Below are 22724 nucleotides of genomic sequence, written 5' to 3' on the forward strand. Positions count from 1 at the left end.
CATATGTAATGAGATTCGCAACAAACTGCAGAGCAACCGAAACTGAACGAAAGAAAGATTTGTTACGTAGTGATGAAATTGAAAATGCAAAATTCCTATGGATAAGATATACACAAGGTAAAATATTTAGTGACGAAATAAATTGTATAGATAATTCTACAAAACGTAAAACACTTGTGCGACAATTAAAACTCTTTCTAGACGAAAAGCAATTATTACGATGTGGTGGCCGCCGAATAGACAATGCGACAGTAGGAGAAACAGTCAAGTTTCCATATATGTTACCGGCAAAGGACCGTCTCACACATTTGATAGTGTTAGAAGCACATGAGAATACACTACATTCAGGAATAAATATCACTCTAGCATACATACAACAAACATTTTGGATTCCGAAATTAAGACAGTGCGTCAAATCTATATTGATGAAATGTGTAACGTGCCGAAAAGTAATCGGAAAATCTTATCCCGCACCAGAAATTCCACCATTACCAAAAGAGAGAGTTCAAGATGCCACACCCTTCAGCATAACCGGTGTAGACTTCACAGGTGCGCTAACGACAAGAAACAGACACAACGAAGAATCGAAGGTTTACATTTGCCTATTTACATGTGCTGTCACTCGAGCCGTACATTTGGAATTAGTTTACGATCTCAGCGAAGAATCTTTTTTATTGTGTTTCCGGAGATTTGTAAGTCGACGATCAGTGCCGAAAATAATGATGTCAGATAATGCGCTAACAAAGCTGCTTCAAACGAAATTTCACGACTTTGCAATTCTAGAAAAGTTAAAGAAAATATTCAGAATTATGGCATTGAATGGAAGTTCATCCCAAATAATGCTCCATGGTTCGGAGGCATGTGGGAAAGAATGATTGGCTTAACAAAAATATCAATTAAGAAAGTATTAGGACGTGCACATGTCAACAATGAGACTCTAAGGACTGTATTAACAGAGATCGAAGCCACACTCAACGATCGACCAGTGACGTATATTTCAACAGATATCAGAGATCCGGAGCCGCTTACACCATCCCATCTTATACATGGACGAAGGATAACAACTTTACCGTATGGATCGTCAAAAAGTGCTATTGACAATCTAAATATTTGTGAATTAACACACACAAACTTGAACAATCAAGCGATACGACAGAGACAATTGATTGAGAACTTCTGGACAAGATGGAAAGGAGAATACCTTACTTCATTGCGAGAATATCACCAAATAGCTGGAGTCGACGTTCGGAAGATCAACGAAGGCGATGTCGTTCAGATACACGACGAATCAAAGCGCGTGCATTGGAAACTTGGAGTTGTACAGGACACTATTAAAGGCAAGGACGGCTTAGTACGCGTCGCTATGGTGCGTACCAAATCAGGAATTACAAATCGACCCGTGACGAAACTCTACCCATTAGAAGTCAACAGCATGGACTGTTATCTGAGACGAAGTGAACGAAGAAACTAACGTGTGTGAACAGACTTGTTAATTTTTCTTATTTGTGAAAAGACTGTAAATTCAAAGAGTTTTTTACGTAATTTAATACTTTAATCCTTTTTTCATTATTTGTCAGATCAATCTATTTGTGTTCTTTCCGCATGCCACTACATATCACAGCTAATAGACATTGCATCTGGTGGCCCCGAGTATGTCGGTGATTTAGAGACAGTTTTAACTTACGCGTCAAACGTTAACACTACTTTTAACGCCGTTTCCATTCACATTGTTAACGTCATCATTATCTTCTGTTAACGTTGTGCTATTGTTATGTATCATGTTACTATATTGAGTTGAGATTATACGATCAAACGAACCAGACGTTATTTTACTGCCTGTCTAGACTTTTAGCTTACCCATCCGTCACAAAATCATTTACAATGTTCATGACCATTTAGAGATATAATTAAAATATACAGTTGTAATATAAGCGTTGTGGTTGCAGTTTACACAATGAACATTAAACAAAAAGGTAATACAGAAAATGACCAAAGAATCTAGTACAGCTAATAATATATACTTAGATAAAAACAGTATTACCATTTGATAATCTTTATCTGTTATATATGTACTGCGTAATTTTATACAAAAGGTGAGACGTTAATAAAATATTGATTTCATTTTGATAATTTGAACATTATGGGTATATAAATACATGGAAGGTTAAAGTACAGAAATAATGACCCCCCTCTGTCAATACCTTCATAATTGACAGAGTTTTCATTGCTGCGACTAATGATTGACAGACGTGAAATAATAGAATAACAGACAACACAATTTCTATCAATCAGACCGTGGGATCAAATAACTAGAATACATTGATCTTTTGTCAGATTATGAACCTTTAATGGTTTAAATTAACTTTACGCGTTCAGTTTACTAGTAACAGATAGAAGGATTAAACGATATCAAATGTAACGTTATATATAACACATCGTTTTTATATATAAAAAAGGTCTAGGTTAAGCATGCAAAGCGGAAATAGAAGTAGTGGTTACAGTACTCTAGTTGTCATTACTTATCATTAAATTATTTTATTCTTATTGTTGTTTATTCTCATTTTGATAATAATTATTTTTCATTTTTCATTATTATTATTATTAGTAGTAGTAGTATTATTATTATTTATTATTATTATTATTATTATTATTATTATTATTATTATTATTATTATTATTATTATTATTATTATTATTGACAGAGTTTTCATTGCTGCGACTAATGATTGACAGACGTGAAATAATAAGATTACATACAACACATTTTTTATCAATCATACCGTTGGATCAAATAACTAGAATACATTGATCTTTTGTCAGATTATGAACCTTTAATGGTTTAAATTAACTTTACGCGTTCAGTTTACTAGTAACAGATAGAAGGATTAAACGATATCAAATGTAACGTTATATATAACACATCGTTTTTATATATAAAAAAGGTCTAGGTTAAGCATGCAAAGCGGAAATAGAAGTAGTGGTTATAGTACTCTAGTTGTCATTAATTATCATTTAATTCTCATTTTGATATAATTATTATTATTATTATTATTGTTATTTATTATTATTATTATCATGATTATTATTATTATTAATATTATTATTATTATTATTATTATTATTATTATTATTATTATTATTATCATTATTATTATTATTATTTTATTTACCCTGAGACTACGTAAATGGTCATTTGTTATGGCAACTAGTAGTATTGGTATTACATTGTATTAAGCAAAGTATAATAGACATGTTTGCAACCAAATTACTGTAAAAACACATAAAGATACTACATTTAACAAATTCTAAAATTTGATTTTAAACAATGTAGATCATTTTTCCAAACTAATAAAAGTATGAAATAAACAATTAACAGGGCACGGGCATGTAAATACATAGCTTTGCTTCGTGTGCATTTACGTCTAGTCGCCCTCCAAATAATCATCGGGTAGACCTCTAAAGCCATCCGATGACCATAAGCGATGTAAGCATAAATAAGGATATAAAAAGATTACTCAAACCCGTGCTATTGAATTATTCTAGGACTACTTAATTTCATATTATAGATGCAAAATAATGTTTATCAACGTTTTAACCTGTTCAAGAAGGATTTTTTATGGACCGAGTCGATCAATTCAATTATTCATCATAGGGGCCCGCTTGTCAACCTGTAGTATAGAATTTGTTCAAATAATATTAAAATGAATGCAAATACCTTATAAAATAAAAAGCATAACAAAAAAACGACATCCGAGGTATATTTCAAAAGAAGAAGTCCACTTAAAATAGACAAAATCAAACGTTAACAATTGAGGAGACAAGTGAAAATTGCCATATTGTAGAAATGTTATAGAAAATCCACTGCCTTTTTCTTGTACCCTCATATTTGGCAATTTGATGATTAATAGACATGCAGTGCTAACATTCATTTCCTTCAAACAAAATTAATTGAGGTGCAGGTGTTTGGTGGGATTCTAGTTGGTAGTTCTGTAGATTTCAATGTTGGGATTTCTACCAGTAGCAATGAGTACATGAGTAGGTAACCAAAACTAATTATCTAAGAATATATAATATCTCACCAAAACAGGCGTGGTTTATGAAACAGCTGTATTTAAAAATTCAAACATCTACTTTCTACGATATCAATTTTAACAATATTTTATTCCTCGAACAAAATCAGGTTATATAAGAGAAAACAGTATATACAAGTAATAGGTGTAAGCTTTCTAAACAAAAACATATAATAAACAAAAAATAAAGTAGTTTGGGAAAAAAAGGTTTACATGAAGGCTTTACAAAACATACGGTTTATAAAAGAGTAGCGAAAAATACCAAAAAGACATTTGAACTCATAAGTCGATTTAATAATGTTCTTTAAAAGCACTTCTCTGTATATATACCTTACTTTATAACACTTGTATCATTATATGTTTAAGTTAATGAAATCGTTGAGAGATATATGACAAAACTTATCTAATTGGTACAAGGAAATATTGTCCTTGTTACTTTTGTATTTTGGACAGATCCTGTCGCTCTTCGTATAGTTCGCGAATACTATCAGCTAACCCACATTCTTCGGCGCTTTCAAGGGCAGATATTAACTTGTCAACCTTGTTACTTTTCTGAAGATCTAAAGCTGTTTTCAACAATGTGAAAGCCTGTCTACTGCTGATCGATACCTTCTCACAAATCTGGTCATATTGAACTTGTTTCATATCCAGATTTATTACGGTTTCAAACATTTTGTTTGAATTAAGCAACTTTGCTACGGCCATCACACCCTTGTCTGTCAGGAAATCTGCAAAGTACAAATATATTATTGTTTTGTGAAATAAGAGAGAAAGATATCGGCAAAGCAGAAGGAATGGAGACTTTATGATTAACAAATTAATCAAAAATCAAAAAAGCAAGTGAATATTTTTTGAAAGGTACTAAGTGTCAATCTAATCGAATGAAATGAAACATATATTATCAGGAAACTAAGCGGTAAAGTGAATATTAAACGTTATGAAAGTACAGCTATCGTATAAAAATGTTTAACTAGATATAAATATAGATGTTAGTCATTTTTTTTGTCAAGGGACGAATATGAATGTTTTTCACTATTTTTCATTTGTTGGTAACGTTTTATTTTGTCAGTTTTTATGGATTATCACTTGTTGCATTTACCTCGGTGTTCACCATTTTCTACATTTTAAAATGCCTGTGTCTGTCAGCAATATGACAGTTGTTGTCCAGTCGTTTTGTATGTGTTTTGTTATTTGATTTTGCCATGAGATTGGGGACTTTTCGATGGAATTTTCCTTGGAATTCAGTTTTTTTGTGTTTTTACTTTTTCAGTATTTCTTTTTTATTTTTTATTCTCACTGTAAGTCACAATGCATACTAGTTTCATTGAAAAATATATGATAAATGATGAATAATATGTGTAAAACTCATATGTAAGAAAGCTTTATTGCTAGATTACACAAAATTTGGTAACAATTATCGGACCAAAAAAATAAGGTTAATTAAAACTTCTGCGAAAACACCCTATATAAGTTGACTAATAATTCTGCGTGAAATTATTAAACTCAATGTGATAGAAAAATGGGATGTGATACAATCATATTTTTACAAGTTATATAGTTAATACAAAATAAATCAGAAAAAATATGCATACACCTTAGTGAACTATAAAACTTCAAAGAATACGACTGAACTTATGCAGCATTTGACAGTATAAAACGAATATATATTCTCTTCAATTGTTAAACATTTAAACGCCACTGACGCAGTAAAGTTAATGTTCTTCTAATGAATCTATATATAAGATTGTAGGATAAAAACGGTAATAACGATTTAATATATTTGTAACAATTGTAATAAATTCATTATTGGTTTGCACAAGGTCATGTTTTTCTCTGGCTGTTTATGACGTCTTTACACTAAATCCATTGTATGTTGGATGTGTACGGATTGAGTGTTTAGTCTTAGAGGCATGATTTTTGTATTAGTTGTTAGTGGCTTTGAACTAGCTGTCAGATAACTGCGAGTACTCTCAGATCTGTTCATTGTGTCTTTTTGTGTCGGGATTTATAAATACCCGGCCACGTCCACTTGTATTTTTCTATCTGATGAGTTAAGCTTTTTTTAACTGATTTTATAGTTCGTTCTTAATTTGTACTGTTATACCACTGTCTCAGGTTAGGGGAGGGTTGGGATTCCGTTAACATGTTTAACCCCGCCACATTATTTATGTATGTGCCTGTCCCAAGTCAGGAGCCTGTAATCCAGTGGTTGAATATGTGTTACATATTTGTTTTTCGTTAATTTTTTACATAAATGAAGCCGTTAGTTTTTTCTTTTGAATTGTTTTACATTGTCTTATTGGGGCCTTTTATAGCTGACTATGCGGTATGGGATTCGCTCATTGTTGAAGGGCGTACGGTAACCTATAGTTGTTAATGTTTGTGTCATTTTGGTCTTTTGTGGATAGTTGTCTCATTGGCAATCAAACCTCATCTTCTTTTTTCTATTGCTATTCGAATTGTTTTTCGTACCTTCCTCACTGTATTTACTAACTGGAGGTGCAGCTTGCTTGTCAACGCTCTCTTTTATAAACGTCAATTCTCGGCCCGCTCCGAAATCCATAGTATTTCTTCTGGTAATGGATAATGATGCATGTGCATTATAGCTTATTTCATCGATGATTTCCTTATCTTTTGTGAGTAACAAAATACCGTATGTATCCTGATCGATTTTATGTTTAATTTCAACTACAAATCTGGTAAAGTTCTCCGACGAGTTTGGTAAAAATGTCAGGTCTAATCTTCTCCTTGCAACGAATCGTGGCAAACTGAAACATCCTTTCAATGCGATGTCAATTTTTATTTGAGGTTTGAAGACCAAATCTTTACTTATCCAGTTCTTGAAAAGACGATATCCTCGTTCCTCGCAATTTCGACAGAACGCTTGCATCTTTGATTTTTCAATACAAGCGAGCAACACTGTTAGCGAACGTAGCGTGACGTCACTAACAAAGAATAGAATTTTACAAACGGAATTATAACCATGCATTTCCTCGAGGTTGCTAGATATTACTAATGGACCCTTTTTTAGTTCGTCATTTCCTATCAGAGAAACGCTTGTTCTAAAATGAAAAAAAATCAGGTTATGAATACCAAAGTACTAAATAAATATAAAATATAAAAAGTTTCGAGTATTATAATGGTCATAAATGGCTCAAAGTACAGCCTTCCATACGAAGCATTGCCTCACACCGAACAGCAAGCTTTAAAGGACCATAAGAGCACTTGACTAATTGTAAACCACCCAAAGCAGAAATTTAAATGTCTATTATATATAAAAAGTACATTAATGAACCACAACAACAACAAACAAAGACCAATGTACACGACGTTCCTGATTTAGGACAGGTGCAAACAAATAAAGCGGTTTCAAAAGTTTATACAGGAGCCAACAGTCACCTTATCGATGTATCCGTATCAGTCCGTCCGTCACATGAATATTTTTCGTCGCATTTTTCTCAGGAACTACAATACAAGGATTTCTGAAATTTGGATTCAGGGCTTATCTTCAAAGGAAAACTATTGTGCCGAGTCAAGAGTATGATATATGGGACCTTTGATTGCCATTTAATTTGGGACTTTCCGTTTTGAATTTTACTGTATGTTTTAGTAATTTTGTGATTTCAAGTAAATTTTTGATTTGTGTTTGAACCCATATATTTTTTAACAATATAAAGGATCAACTGATTACTATCGTCTTATATTAAAGTCAAAACATATTCAAACGAGTCAAACAATTAATCAGATGCATTAGTTAGTACGTTGTTCTTCAAATAAACTAACCACTCTTAGCGTACCTTTGTTATTTGGTATGCAAGCGTTTGTCACGTAGGATTTCATCGAACTCAGTAACACTGTTTTTCTGTTATGGAGTATTATAAGATGTTTTTAATTTCAGTAAAAATGAAGAAATTGTATTCCTGCTTTTTTATCTCATTTCTTCCCAACTTTGGCATTATGTATGGGTTCTATCTTTTTTTCTAATATAATTTGGCATGTATTGACTCAATCTCTTATAGTACAGTTTCTAGCATCACAATGTCTCATTTCCAAAAACCGCATCTGGTGTTGCAATGTAAAGTACACGTGGTCTCGATTAAGGACTTTCCATTTTTAATTTTCCTCGCTCTCAGTATTTTTGAGATTTTACGTTTAATGCTATTATTGGGGTTATTCATACAACGAATTAAATCATAGTTAACCATATTTACCCAGAGATCTTATCCGTTTCAAAGACTGCATTGTGGTCTTCATCAACAGTGACCACGTTATCTGTCAGTGTAAATTGTCCGTTGCTGTTTTGTCTGAAAAGTCTGTATACATAGTCTTCATCTGACTCTGTGGGTTTTCTAATATCATTCAGTGGTAGTTTGACTTGAACCTTCTTCTTTAGGGTCGCATCTCCAGTAGTATACAAACAATCGGAAATAGCCAAAATTGCTTCTCCTGTCTTAGTTCGTTCTTCGTACTGTCGTCGTAAAATTTCCTTGTTTATTGGAACAATCTGACAAGAGAAGATATTTGAATGATAATATCACTTCTATTTTTTATACCAAATGATGCGGATGATTTGAAAAGGGAAAGTGTAATGCCATAATCAATTTAGGATTTGTATAACACTTAATTTTTTGCAGTTGTCCTCACTTAAAGTTCGTCGTCGTCGTTACGGTATAAAACTACTAATTCGTAGCCCCTAGCATTGCTTTCTATGTTGAATTCTGCAATTTCAAGCACTCCTTTAATTGAATATAAGAGCGTGCTGGTTCCCGGATGTTTGACAGTACAAAAACAGAAACTTCAGATCTGAACAACAGGCTAAATGTTCCCTCCTATCATAATTTCTTTAACTTCTTTATTATTTTAATAAATCTTTCAACAAGGGTTCTACAGTGATCCCAAGTCCACAAGCGTTCATTTGATACAAAAACTACCCAAATATGTATCAGCTATTGACAAAGATACAGTTATGAGCAGTAACTATTTTGTTTAAAATATGTACTACTTTCTTGTATGTTCTTTCCGACCAGGCATGACTTATTGGTTGTATACCTTAATTTTTTTTCAATATTTTTCTCCATAAAACAAAAGCTCAATTTACTACATACTGACGAATGCTTTAAAGATGACTTAGTATAACAAGATGTTCTACCTACTTCATGTATGTACCAACAAAATAAGATGAATGCTTGACAATGCATTGCTATTAAAAGACGAATGTTATCCAATTTTAAAATTTTGGCTTTTAACTCAAAATTCCATATTAGAAAGGTAGAAACTTTTTAACGCAAACAAAATAACAGCATGACAAGTTTTAGCCGTAAAAGGAGTTCCTATGGTAAATTGCATTGTCTATATTAACAAAAATGTAACCTAAACATATAGAACACTTCTATACGTACATGTAAACGAATCGACTCATCTTTTTCAACTGCACCAGGGGGGAACACTATTTGAATTCCCTTGTCAGTTTTTGCGACATACTTGCAACCATCTGGTGTGATATGTATACGTTCCTTTATTGGTTTTGAAACAATACAGAGTGCGTCTATTTTAGCAGTTTGAAACGTGACAGATTTCTCCTGAAATAATTTCAAAAAAAAAGAAAAAGACAGTCGAGTTTATTTTGGAATGTTGCGTATTTCCTTAAATATTAAACACACCACTAGTCTGCTAGAACACAAGTCTAATTTTTTTTTAAAACAACTTGAAACTTTTAAACTGGTAAGAGATTTGAATGAAGGTTTGTGTTTACTTATATAGCGATTAAGATGAAATAATCAATGAAATATCATAATAGTTATCAAAGGTACCAGGATTATAATTTAATACGCCAGACGCGCGTTTCGTCTACATAAGACTCATCAGTGACACTCAGATCAAAACAGTTAAAAAGCCAAACAAATAAAAAGTTGAAGAGCATTGAGGACCAAAAATTTCAAAAAGTTGTGCAAAATACGGATAAGGTTATCTACTCCTGGGGTAAGAAAATCCTTAGTTTTTCGAAAAATTCAAAGTTTTGTAATCAGAAAATTTATAAAAATGACCATAAAATTGATATTCATGTCAACACCGAAGTGCTGACTACTGGGCTGGTGATACCCTCGGGGACGAAACGTCCACCATGCAGCAGTGGCATCGACCCAGTGGTGTAAATAGTTATCAAAGGTACCAGCATTATAATTTAATACGGCAGACGCGCGTTTCGTCTATATAAGACTCATCAGTCACGCTCAGATCAAAACAGTTAAAACATAATAATGGACAATAATTTCACCGTATTTAAAAATTGCCATAGGATTTTACCCTCAAATTGTTAAATCAAACTCAAAAAAATAAACCTCTTAACAATAGATAGTTTTAAAAAAATCAAATATGGAATACCATTTCAAGGCGATACCTTCACAAAAGTTGTTTTCAGAAATAAATATAATCATTCCAACTTCATGTAAAATTGTTTATTCTGGGTGGTAGGATGAAACAACCCTATTTCAACTTATGGAATTGATAAAGGAGTGTTCTTAATTACTAATATCCAGCATTGCCAAATGGAAGCCACACTGTGGTAAAGGTGGTAATGCCTGTCAGAAGGAGACAACATTGACCATTTTTCTATTCCTTCGAAGAATCGTTAAGGGACTATATTTTTATTCCACAGTTACCTTGAAAGTCGTTTCCACCATGTTCCACTTTTGTCCAAATTTAATGTAGGCTTTCAAATGCAGAAACTGGTAGTTGATGTCATTTGGAAGCTTTACTTTCACAGTGATCATGCCCGAATTATCTTTCGGAAAATTCCCTTTGTATTTGGGATCTTTTGGCTTGATATTAAAAAAATCTGTCTCCAACTTGTATTGTTTTACCGTTGTATCTTCTTTATAAAAACGTTGAAAATCATCCGATTCCCATCGAATTGCCTGAATAATGCCCGAGACGTCTGATTCTGAATAAAGGTATATTCCGCATCCAATATCGTAGAACGCTCTAAAAGGAAAACGAATACACAATATGACATACCTGAACCGTAATTCAAATGATTTAACATATTCTTGTTAAAAATATTCGCTTTGCTATACATTTTTCCAGTGACTTAGTATTTTTATTAAAACATGCAATACATTCTGTATCAAAAGCGAAGAAATTTAGATACGTCTGTTCAGATAGTGTACAAATAAACACACATACACTAGTAAATTTATTGTTAATTTCTCCATTGTTAACGCAGATATAAAGATTGACGTGGGTATTTTCATACACTCAATTTGATACTTAAAATAGCACAATTTATAGATATCAGACGCTCTTAATAAATCATATTTTGCATTTTACATATTTCAGAATCTGTATCCACAGTCTATCGAGAGACCACTCCATAGAGTAAAGCGTTTTAATTTTCAATCATTCTAAGGGGCAAATTTGCATGCCGGTCACAAATCAAGGCTGTTAATGTAAGGAAGACGAATATAGCACTTTCAGCTTCTCGATATATTGAATTATACAGTACTCTGCGTGCATTTTAAATGTAAAACGTCCCAGTGGATTTTGTATAAGATTTCGCACTCTATATATTCTGCTAAGTCTAAGGTTTGAGGAGACGAAATGTGCGTCTTCCTTTCCAAATTACACGCCTGATACCATTATTATTATTTTTTGTAATTTGCAATACGCAATACGAACGGTCATGCAAATGTAAAAGATATACATCATACACACCCAATAATCTCAGTACAATGTTCATTCGTGTTCTGCTGTGAGGTATGTGTTGACCTATAGAAAAAATAAATTTAAAAGAACACTATGAAAACCAAACATTACTTGTACTTTAAAAAAAAGTTATTCTTTTGCAATAAACATATGTTAACAAATGTGTTGACGGTTTTTAAAAAATGTTTTTATCTTTATAGTCAACGTCAGATATCCACAAAAACTGGCTACTGTTGATATAATTAATTTTTGATTAGATTGCTTACGTTCTTATAGAAAACATATTTTTTTACTTTTTTGAAAAGACATTCAATTGCAAGTAGATGTATATTTATATAAATGGTATCTAAAGAAATCACTGACTTTCATTTTGTCAATAAAACTAATACATACCTGGGAATTTCTTCACATTTTTCATCAGTATCATCCTGGACGATATTTGTTGAACTTTAAATAAAAAAGTTGATTTAAAAAATCTTATGAAAAATACTAATCATGCTAATAGCTCATTTAAATAGGTTCTCCCTAATCAATGCACATTAAAAAAATCACAACTTAAGATTCGATATACTGTATAGTCACATATCTATTGTTGAAGACATTTTTTTGTTTTTCAATTTTATCTGTATACTAGTTCTTACATATGGAGTCAACATTTTATTGTACTTTTATGTTAAAAAAAAAAAAAATAATTAGGTAGACGATTACGTAACAAAAAATACATGCAAAGTAGTAAGCAAACTGACAACGTCATGGCAAATGGAAAATAAACGACCAAGTGACATCAGTTTAAATACCAAAAACAACATAAAAAATCAAAGACTGAGCAATATGAACCTCATTAAACTCCAGTGTGATACATTCAGAAAAGTAAGCAGGTTCTTCCACATATTTTACAGCCATCTAGTTGCTCATGTTAGTAACTTTCTGGTGACAAACATGCCCACTAAATTAAGAATATGTAAGATAGTTACAGAAATGCTGTAGAGAAACTGCCTTACAGTTGATAGCGTTCTCTCATTTTTTTCAATCGAATGGTTATACCGCCCAGACATTACTGCTTCAAAATGGCATAAGCTCGTAATTAATCATCTCATTATGTTAAAAGACGATTAACAGCGTATTAATTTGAAATTCGTAGACGACCCCGTCAACTATATTTGATTTGACATTTGATTTGAGTGGATCCAAAACTTGTGTCTGATATTTCAGATTGAATAGATTTATATCTGATTACTGCCAAATTGGATTGTATTTCCATTTGTCGTTGGACATGTTACGAAGTTTTAAAAAAGAAAGATCTATACAAACCCTGGTATCTTTGTGGATGTTACTCCTGTCTTCTTCTTTGATCTATTTGTTGACCTGTTTATAAAGAAAAACGTTACTAGTACAAAATGCATATAATAACCAAGCCCTATAGACATTTCATAAGGTTTTGAGGTTTTATAAAAAAAAAAAAGCTTTTAATAAAATATTGACCGATTCGGAAAGATTTTGTAAAGAGTGTGTCATCGTTTCATAAGAAACCCAATTAAGTCGCCAATCGGACTCCATAATCAACAATACCATACATGTATATCAACTAAAACGAAAGTTTCCTTATTCAAAAAAAGTGAGTACAACATTTTATAAATTTCAAGCATTCGATGAACCTTTTCTGTATTTGTATTTACTATACATCACTTTCTTTATCATGTTTGAGCTCACCTGGCCCGAAAGACAAAGTGAGCAATCTCATCACTTTGCGTCCGTCGTTCGTCGTGTCGTTAACTTTTACAAAAGTCTTCTCCCCTGAAAATACTAGGCCAAATTAAACCAAACTTGGCCACAATATTGTTCAATCTTATTATAGTGATCTGAATGGTTATTACGGTCATACATTGATACTTCAAACGTGATAATCTCATCCCTTGTGCAAAAATTTACTGCGAATTAATATGAAATTCATAGACGTCCCTGTCAACAATATGTGGTTTGGCGTTGAACTCTAGTGCAAATATAGAGTTTTGTGGATCCAAGACTTGTGTCTGTTATTTTAAATTATATACATTCATATCTGTCATTGGACGTGTTATGCGGGTTTTTTTTGAAAGAAAGGTCTATACAAACCCTGGTCTCTTTGTAGATGTTACTCCTGTCTTCTGCTTTGATCTAGATGTTGACCTGTATGTAAAGAAAAACGTTACTAGTATATGAAAACCAAGCCCTATAGGCATTTCATAAGTTTTTGCGCTTTTAGTAAAACCTTTTCTAAAACATTATATATGAAAAAAAGCATACATACCCAGAACTCTCTGTACAATTTTCTTCCGTCTTCTGTTGATCGATATCTGTTAACCTTCAATTGGGAAAATAAATGAAACCATAAAGAAATACGAACAAAAAGTATACATCGAACGCCTAAGTCACCATTCTTCAGTCTTTTATAGGAAATGCTAATGTCTGATTATATATAGTTATCAAAGGTACCAGGATTATAATTTAGTACGCCAGACGCGCGTTTCGTCTCCATAAGACTCATCAGTGACGCTCATATCAAAATAGTTATAAAGGCAAACAAGTACAAAGTTGAAGAGCATTGAGGATCCTAAATTACAAAATTTTTTGCCAAATACGGCTAAGTTTATCTATTCCTGGGATAAGAAAACCATTCTTCAGTCTTTTATAGAAAACATTAATGTCTGATTATGCTAATAAATTAAGGAAGCAGAATATTATTTTTAATGCTACTGGGGTAAATTTTTTTTGATTGCATTTTGTCATACAGTATAGAAAGAAACATAATCTATTAAAATGTTTACAAACCTAGAAATCTCCGAACAATGATCTTCTCTCGCCGGCTGACCAATTTGTGTTGACCTTCATTTAAAAAAAATAAAGAGAAGATCTCAACTCAAATCTAGAAGCAAACCAACACTCGTTAAAATTTTGACATCTTTTTTTTTTTAATTATGATTTTAAATTAACAGCTCAAACTTTTCCCCCGAGTGTTTACATCTAAATAACGCATTACCAAATAATGTCTTAACGTGTCAACAAAACATTTGATATGAAAATAAAACGATGAGGCATGATTGCATAGGAAACACCTTACCACAAGAATCAAATCACGTGAATATAAACAATTATTATAGCATTGCATTGTGCATGATTTGTGTCAGATATTCAAGCTTATTAATATTATATGCTCTTTCGACATCCAAGATCAGTATGTTAAAGCTATCATTTATGTCTGTGTTAAACGTGTTGTTTTTCATTTTTTACATAACTGGGTCGATACCTCTGCTGGTGGACTATCAGTCCCCGAGGGTATCATCAGCTCAGTATTAAGTGCTTCGGTACTGACATGATAAAAACACACTTTACTAAAATTTTAAATTTTAAAATCATAATGAAACTAATGTTTCATCTCTCTCAGACAAAGTTGGCTTTAGATGAATTTGGCTATTTATTTTAGGTATTTTTACATATAGCTCTTCAACGATGATCGGTACTTATACATCTCCGGATTTCAAATGTTTGACTTTGAGCGTTCCTGGTGAAGTTAGATCCAGAAAAGCGCTTCGGACGCAATAAATTATTAAACTTTTGGTTTTCAATTTTTTAACATGAAACATATCTTGTTTTGCCTCCCAACTGATTCGAGCGATGCCTAGGAGTATCTTGGTTAAGAATAAACAGGCGCATGGCGTTTCAATTTATACCAGGTATCTTTAAATTATTACTTTTTATGTGTCAAAAGAAAAAAGTTCATACAAACCTAGGCCTAGGAATATGAGTATATTTTCCTCTGGTCAACTTCGGAGAATTATTAGATGGTCTAAAAAATAGGGGTAAAAATGTAAAATGTAAAGGAATACAAACATTATTATGCTTCCAAAGTTAATCGTTTTTGTTTTTAACTGAAAACTTTGTTAACAAATATGTAGAATGATTCATTGTGATTGATTGCTTGTTAAAACTCTTGACTGTTAACGTGATTTCAAATATTAAGTGTCACGGACTGAAGTATCCGCATTTCGGAATGACGCCTTTTTAGATATAGGAAGTTGTGGTTTGTTGTTAAGTATACTTCTTTTGTATCTTAATCTTCCGTTAAGGAATACCACGGATTTTTTTTGTATATCAATAAAACTATTCTAAAATTTGGCACAGGTGTTGTGAATATCAACAATAAAACTATAAATTTGTTGTTCGATAAAACTTCGTATTCCTCATATACAGGTACTGGAATTGTGATGTACATACTGTTACTTGACGAAACTGTCATGTGTGCTACTGTTGATACAATTATGTAGTAAGTTAAGAATATGATTTTGAGTACGGACTTTTCATTTTCAATTTACTCGTAGCTCTGTAATTTTGTTATCTTACTTGTGATATTGATGTTAACAAGATAATCCCCTTTAAGTTCAGTTTATCTTCACCACCAGTGATAAAATAGAACAAAGAAAATTACACAAACCCAGAAAACTCTGCACATTGTTCTTCTGTCCTTCGTTGGAAGATATCTGTTGACCTATAAATAGAAGGGATAAACATATATCATAACATGGGAATTTTGTCGTTTTTGATAAATTTTTGGCCCATTACTTTGACACATGTTTGATATAAATTTTTCAACTTTCTGACCAACATCGTTTCTTTGACCTACATTTTGCATATACATTTGTATATAAATAAGTCACTTCACGACTTTCAACAGTATTCAGAACAAATAGTAAATAACATGAATTATAAAAGGGAAAAAAAGGTGACAACATATAAATTTCAATCTAATGTCTGTCGCCAGTAAGGACTTCGAAAATGTTCTTTGGAATATATGATTAAATTGTTGTATTATTTAAACATACTCAATGATATCTGGTCTTCTTCCATTGCCTGTCTGTTGTTGTATAAACGTCAGGTATGAGTCTGTAGACCTACACATTAGATAGGAAAAAATACCAATCTATTAAAAAGGTTATGTACTTGAACATATAGATATTGGAAGATGTGGTATTAGTGCCAATGAGACAACTTTACATCCAAATGACAATTAATAAAAGTTAACCATTAGATGTCAATGTACGGCCTTTTTTCAATATCATCAAACAAATATATAAATCTGCCAAATGATACAGTGGATACCGAACAATCTGACTAAAAAAGATACCGGTTGAGAAACTTGTTTGTCAACCGGGTGCGATAATTTCTCGCTGCATTGAAGACCTGTCTGTGACCTTCTGCTGTTGTCTTTTCTATGGTCAGTTTATTGTCTCTTTGACACATTCCCCATTTCCATTTTCAATTTTATTTGATCATTGAGAAGCTTGATTTCACTTTACAAATCATGTGTGATTGAGAAGATAAGTAGATTTTAAAAAATAATCCTCTTTTTTATTGTGTTTCCCCATAAATTCTATAAACTATAAATTTATTTTAGCTTCGTCATCTTATGACTGGTGTACTTATGCTGAGGTGTAGTTCTATGAAAAATAAGCAGACGGTGCAGTTTTATTTTTGATGAGACAAAATGAAGCAGATGTTATAATTAATAGATTGGCCAATTTAAACCTGCCAATATGTTTACTATTTAAACTGTAAAACAAACCTTAAGGAGGCTCACGGGTACAAACATTTTAGCGAAAAATTAAACATTTGTTTTTTCATTACAAATTTTATTTATCACACTTTAGTCTATAAGTTATAATTTTAGGATATGGTTCAAAAATCAACCACAAAAATCGATTTGGTTTGGCCCCAGATGACTTTTAAAATGTTTATATCATTGAAAAAGCTCCAAATTATCTCCCTTTGGTGCAAACATGCCGGGTTTTTTTATATTAAAACAATTGAAATATTTTTTAACTCATCGGTGACCTATATTTTTTATTATTGTTTTAAAATAAGCTGTACATAAACTAAATAATTGTACAATCTAAGCGATTTCTGTAAAAAAAAAATTATTTCGATATATCCTCTATTTCTCCTATTACATGTATTAGTTCAACATAAAAAAAAGTCATTAACAAATATGTATGCTTCTTTCAGAAAAAAGTCAAATCACAAAAATACTGAACTCAGAGGAAAATCCAGTCGGGAAAATCACATGGCAAAATCAAATGACAAAACATTCAAAACCTAATGGACAAGAACTGTCATATTCGATTGTGAGCTTAAATGAACGGTGAACCTATTTTTTTTAATTCATATTTCTTGTAAGTATATGCTAAAGTTCATTATGAAAAAAGTATAGCGAAATCCTATATTAGAAAAAAAAATGATTTATTTCCGCGAGCCCCCTTAATTTGAACTAATTATCGATAGAAAGCTCATAACATAACCAAAGATCACGGTTTTTTCATTAGTATAATTTCCAGCAAATTAAATAATAAACCTTCACAAATGTTTATTGTTAATACACGTATTGCTCGGTGTTCAACATTTGTGCAAAAGCCTCAATTGTAACTGTATTTTGTCTCGCTTTGACAGATTTAAATCCATAAAGCAGAATAAAACTAAGTCTAGATCTTTAATACATACCTAGGGGAAAACTCTGAACTATCCTCAAGGTCTGGAACTGTTTCTTCTGTAGGTGAGTTTTGGCTGATAATTTGAGAAAATAATAATTGACAGCAAATAGATATTTCAAAGTTTTTATAATTATCTAATAAATTAAGGTTCATATTTTACAGCTATTACTATTTGGAAATGAAAAGCTGACTTTCTAAAGCACAACCGTTTTGACAGGGAGGGAGCAATTCAAGCTGTATTCCAATATATATTTTTGTTTAGTCTTTTCGTTTATTCTCACTCATTGACGATTGTGTATGATGATCCTCCTTCAACTTTTTGTTTTTTAAACCTCCTTGATACCTTTTTTTTTCTTTTTATAAGCACGAAACATAAAAAGCAGTATATTTTGTACGAGGTAATGTAGTGGTATGAAGAGGTATTTGTATTTCAAAATTTTACTTTCATTTTGGGCTTGAAATATAAATGAGTATCTATGATTTTGTTGTATATAACTCTATTTTGGTTAGCTTCATGACGTCTATATTACGATATGCACAAGTAGTATTTTACATTTAACACGCTTTTGTCTAATTACCATCTATAAAATGTTAAATCCTCTGAAAGATTGAGGATGTTGAACAGTTGAACAATCTTTATTGCAAGACAACACCTCCATACAGAAGAAATAGTTTACTAATGAAGATTTATAGTGACGATTCTATAAAAACCAACCTGTCCACAGGTTTTCTACATTTCTTTAGCATTGTGGTCAGTGTTTCTTGTAATCCGTTCACCATCATTTTTAGATTAAAATCTGATTTAGTGTATCTGGAGAAAAGAAGTATGTATTTTAAGTTGAAAAAGTAACACTGACAATATGTCAAACGTTAGAATTTTAATTTTCTCTTGGAATATTCAAATGATATGATAAGTGATATCACCTGGCCCATGAAGGGGTGTTGACTTTCAGACTAAGATAATGATCAGTGTATCAATACATAGGAGAAATTGTTCTTTCTGATATGTTAATAAACAAATAGCTTTATCACTATGACGCCATTTTGTTTACTGACTGAAATTCCATCGGTACTATTTTGTTCATGACTAGTGGGTAACTTTGTCTGCACTTAAATAAACCAGAGTTCATACAAAACGTTTTGGAATTCAAAATAAAAAACCATCTTACGATATTCTTTAATTTCATTTTTCGATGACTTGGTGATGTAATGACTCTCAATGATAAAGTTGAAACGTTACATCTCATATTCACCGGCGAACGTTAAACTGACAATACTTCTAAAAATACAAGGTTTGGTAATGATGTTGATATTTTCCTAAATATCTACAAACTAGTTACTATGATCAACACGATAATTTCATCTTCCCATTTCTTAGCAGTAGATAACACAGTTTATAGGCTTCCGATTTTTTTTTCTTAACTACTATGGTTACATTACAATTGCCTCTATCATATAATTAAACATTTAAACTATATACATAACTCACACTTCGCATAATATATGACATTGAATATAGACTTGAATTTACAGTATTTACCTTTATGAAAAAAGATGGATCGATTATTTGATTGAAATGATCATTCTTCGTATATTTCGATTCAACATATAAACATATTGTCCGGTTGGTGCAGATATAGAGCAGAATTGCTCACTTGATGACGAAAGCATGAAACTTTGCACTGTAGTTCTTGGTTATATACCCTTTGATTTCAGCTATAGACTCACTCAGAAAAAATTCAATATGGCTGCCATTTTCAAGATGGCGGAAAAACGTTATAAAAAATCTACAAACCTGTTTTCTGATACAAATTTAAGGTTTTGCTTCAGTCTCCGTATTATTCCTATAGTTTCCTTGTCACACACGAGAACATCTCTGAAAAATAATCCTTGTTTGTATTTTTTTAATCGACTGGGTTTCTGCTTTTTTTTTTTGGGGGGGGGGGGGGGGGGGAAGGTAGGGGGTTTAGGATGGTCTTTCTTTTAAACTGATAGATAATCAACATTACCAGGTTATTTTTAAATTGCTCATATTAGTTTTAAAAATTGGTAAAGTACTATTGGCATGAACTTTCCTCAAAGAAAACAACAAAAAATCTCTTTTGCCAATTCAACGCTTATAACTCATTGTCATATGTAACCGTTTTAAAAGTGTTTGGTGTTTGATTTGTGATGTCTATTGCTCATATGGATATTCCACGAAATTGAAACATAAGTCTTTATTTCAAGAACCAATCCTCCTTCGTTTGTTCCATCCGTTTCATTTTATCATTTATTTGATGTTTGTCCCTCGCTTTTCCGTGCAAAACACAAGTGTGTGTTGTATACGTTAGTCTTTTGTTTAGAGACACAAAGATGTGGTATGAGTGCGGATGAGACAGTTCTCCACTCTAGAAGTCGTTGCTCACAATGTACAGTAAGATATAAAGGGCCCAACAATGGCTAGTGTTCTTATCTTATCTATTAAAAAAGAATAACGAGAAACACTCATGAACCACACCAACAAAAGTCAACAACTGAACAACAAGTTTGTCTTTATGTCTTTGTCTTCCCGATAGCTTTTGTCAGGTTATTATTTTCTTTTGAGCTTTAATGTCCATATTGTTATCTATCCCCTTTCTGTGTTCCCTTTATGAATTTAAAAAAAAATGGTAAATACATACCTCTCTGACAGAATATTTAAGTAAGTCTGCACATTTGTTATACTTTCATTCAAATATAATTCTTCTGTTGTAGGCACTTCTTGTTGTCTAAAATCAATGGACAAGTATATTATGGTTGTGGATACCCAAAGCAAAATCAAATGGCTACTTTTTAGCTTAAAGTACGTTTATATCTGATATGCTCAGTCATAATAACCTTCCATCATTACCGAACTGAACAAAGAAATAACACGACGGGTGAAGTATATGCTGCAGGAAATGCTTACCTTTCCGAAGCACCCGATTTCACTCACGGTTTTTAGTGGAGTTCGTGTTGTTTCTTAATTATTATGTATTACTGTTGATGTAAATGTCCTTTGGTTTTGTGAGTCTTTGTTAAATCCTTGGTTTTGATTGTTATTGTCTTTGTATCCGTACGTAAAGTATTTTCACTTTAACAAATGTTTGAAAATATAAGAAGATTAAAAACATATTAATTAATACTGTTTTGGCTGTGTGGTCTTCTAAAGTATACATAATGTCTGCTAACTAGTAACTTACAGGTTAAAAGTATATAATTTTTTAGTTTATTTTTATGTAATTGTGACCTTCACTTGAGGTAATTTGTTTTGAGCGTTCTATAATATTGAAGATATTGAAAATGTATTGTATTTTGTGGTTTACACAAATACCTACCTTATACGAACACGCTCCCTCATGTCTATCAATGTTTGAATTATTTTCTCTGTTTGGGCTCCAGTCAAGACATCCATGGCTAAAAACTAAAAAAGATGTATCAACCATAATACGTGGCAACAAATTATAGTGGACTGTGCCAAAAAATATGTCATGGAATAAAAACTTTATGATTACTAACTTATCATGGGAATTTCACGTGAGCAAGTTTTGCCTGTGTATATATTTTTATTCCCGTGAGCAAGTTTTGCCTGTGTATATGTTTTTATTCCCGTGAGCAAGTTTTGCCTGTTTATATATTTTTATTTCCGTGAGCAAGTTTTGCCTGTGTATATATTTTTATTCAAATTACATAATTGGCTGCATGACATTAAACATATATCGTGATCTTATTAGAAACTTATTATAGGTGAGATTATTTTCAAATGATCTGTATTAAAAAAAAACATCCGATCCACTTTGTACAGGTTAATAGGCACAAATTAATGAAATAATTTGTCTGTTATAAATCACTATTTGAAGCGAGATTGTATAATAAAATATCTATGTCAGTTCTAGCCATTTACCTTGTTTACCTTCAGTTTATTTTAAATCTGTATATGCACTAATGAATTGTACATAATATGCAAGTCATTCTATTACTGTACATTGTAAAACAAAAACCAATTATCAACGAATTAATTATGTGACAGAATCATTTTGTAAAAAGTGAAAAAGCCATATGTAATAGTTTTTCAACTATAAGTTAAGTTACAGTGGGGATTACTCAACACACCAACTCATTAAGAAAAACATTTTCCTTTACCGAAACTGATGATAATGGCTGCATTATTCTCTAATCTGTGTACCTATGTATCTAGTCATACTTTGAATGACAAAATTATTTCAATTATTAATGTTACTTTTACTGTTAAGTCTTTTGTTTTGTGATATACATTTGACGTGACTCTGTACTTATTTATCCCGTCATACTTTGAACCACACTATTATTTTATTTATTATTATTACTTTTACTGTTAAGTCTGTTTTTGCTATATCTATTTTACGTGACTGTATTTATGATTCCCGTCATACTTTGAACGTCAAAATTATTTCAT

At 31.8% G+C, this 22724-nt stretch overlaps 2 protein-coding genes across 2 annotated transcripts; one reads left to right on the top strand and one right to left on the bottom strand.

Moving 5' to 3' along the window:
* The first annotated feature begins 8 nt into the window (after window positions 1-8).
* Window positions 9-875, top strand: LOC134699882 (uncharacterized). Its single transcript, XM_063561284.1, has one exon. It carries the CDS (start codon window positions 9-11, stop codon window positions 873-875), a length of 867 nt encoding a protein of 288 aa, XP_063417354.1.
* A 3352-nt stretch (window positions 876-4227) lies between these two features.
* Window positions 4228-21706, bottom strand: LOC134699744 (uncharacterized). The gene is made up of 19 exons (XM_063561173.1): window positions 21628-21706; window positions 20953-21039; window positions 20085-20165; window positions 19005-19100; window positions 18300-18362; window positions 16628-16696; window positions 16240-16293; window positions 15535-15594; window positions 14580-14633; window positions 14059-14112; window positions 13884-13937; window positions 13083-13136; window positions 12165-12218; window positions 11781-11834; window positions 10730-11051; window positions 9470-9649; window positions 8282-8574; window positions 6543-7132; window positions 4228-4798 (listed from the first exon to the last, which is right to left on the bottom strand). The coding sequence occupies exons 1-19, from the start codon at window positions 21702-21704 to the stop codon at window positions 4503-4505; spliced, it is 2592 nt and encodes an 863-aa protein (XP_063417243.1). The 5' UTR covers window positions 21705-21706; the 3' UTR covers window positions 4228-4502.
* Between the last annotated feature and the right edge of the window lie 1018 nt (window positions 21707-22724).

This window comes from Mytilus trossulus, unplaced genomic scaffold (genome assembly GCF_036588685.1).
Source record: "Mytilus trossulus isolate FHL-02 unplaced genomic scaffold, PNRI_Mtr1.1.1.hap1 h1tg000085l___fragment_1__unscaffolded, whole genome shotgun sequence".
In the NCBI taxonomy this organism is placed as follows: domain Eukaryota; kingdom Metazoa; phylum Mollusca; class Bivalvia; order Mytilida; family Mytilidae; genus Mytilus; species Mytilus trossulus.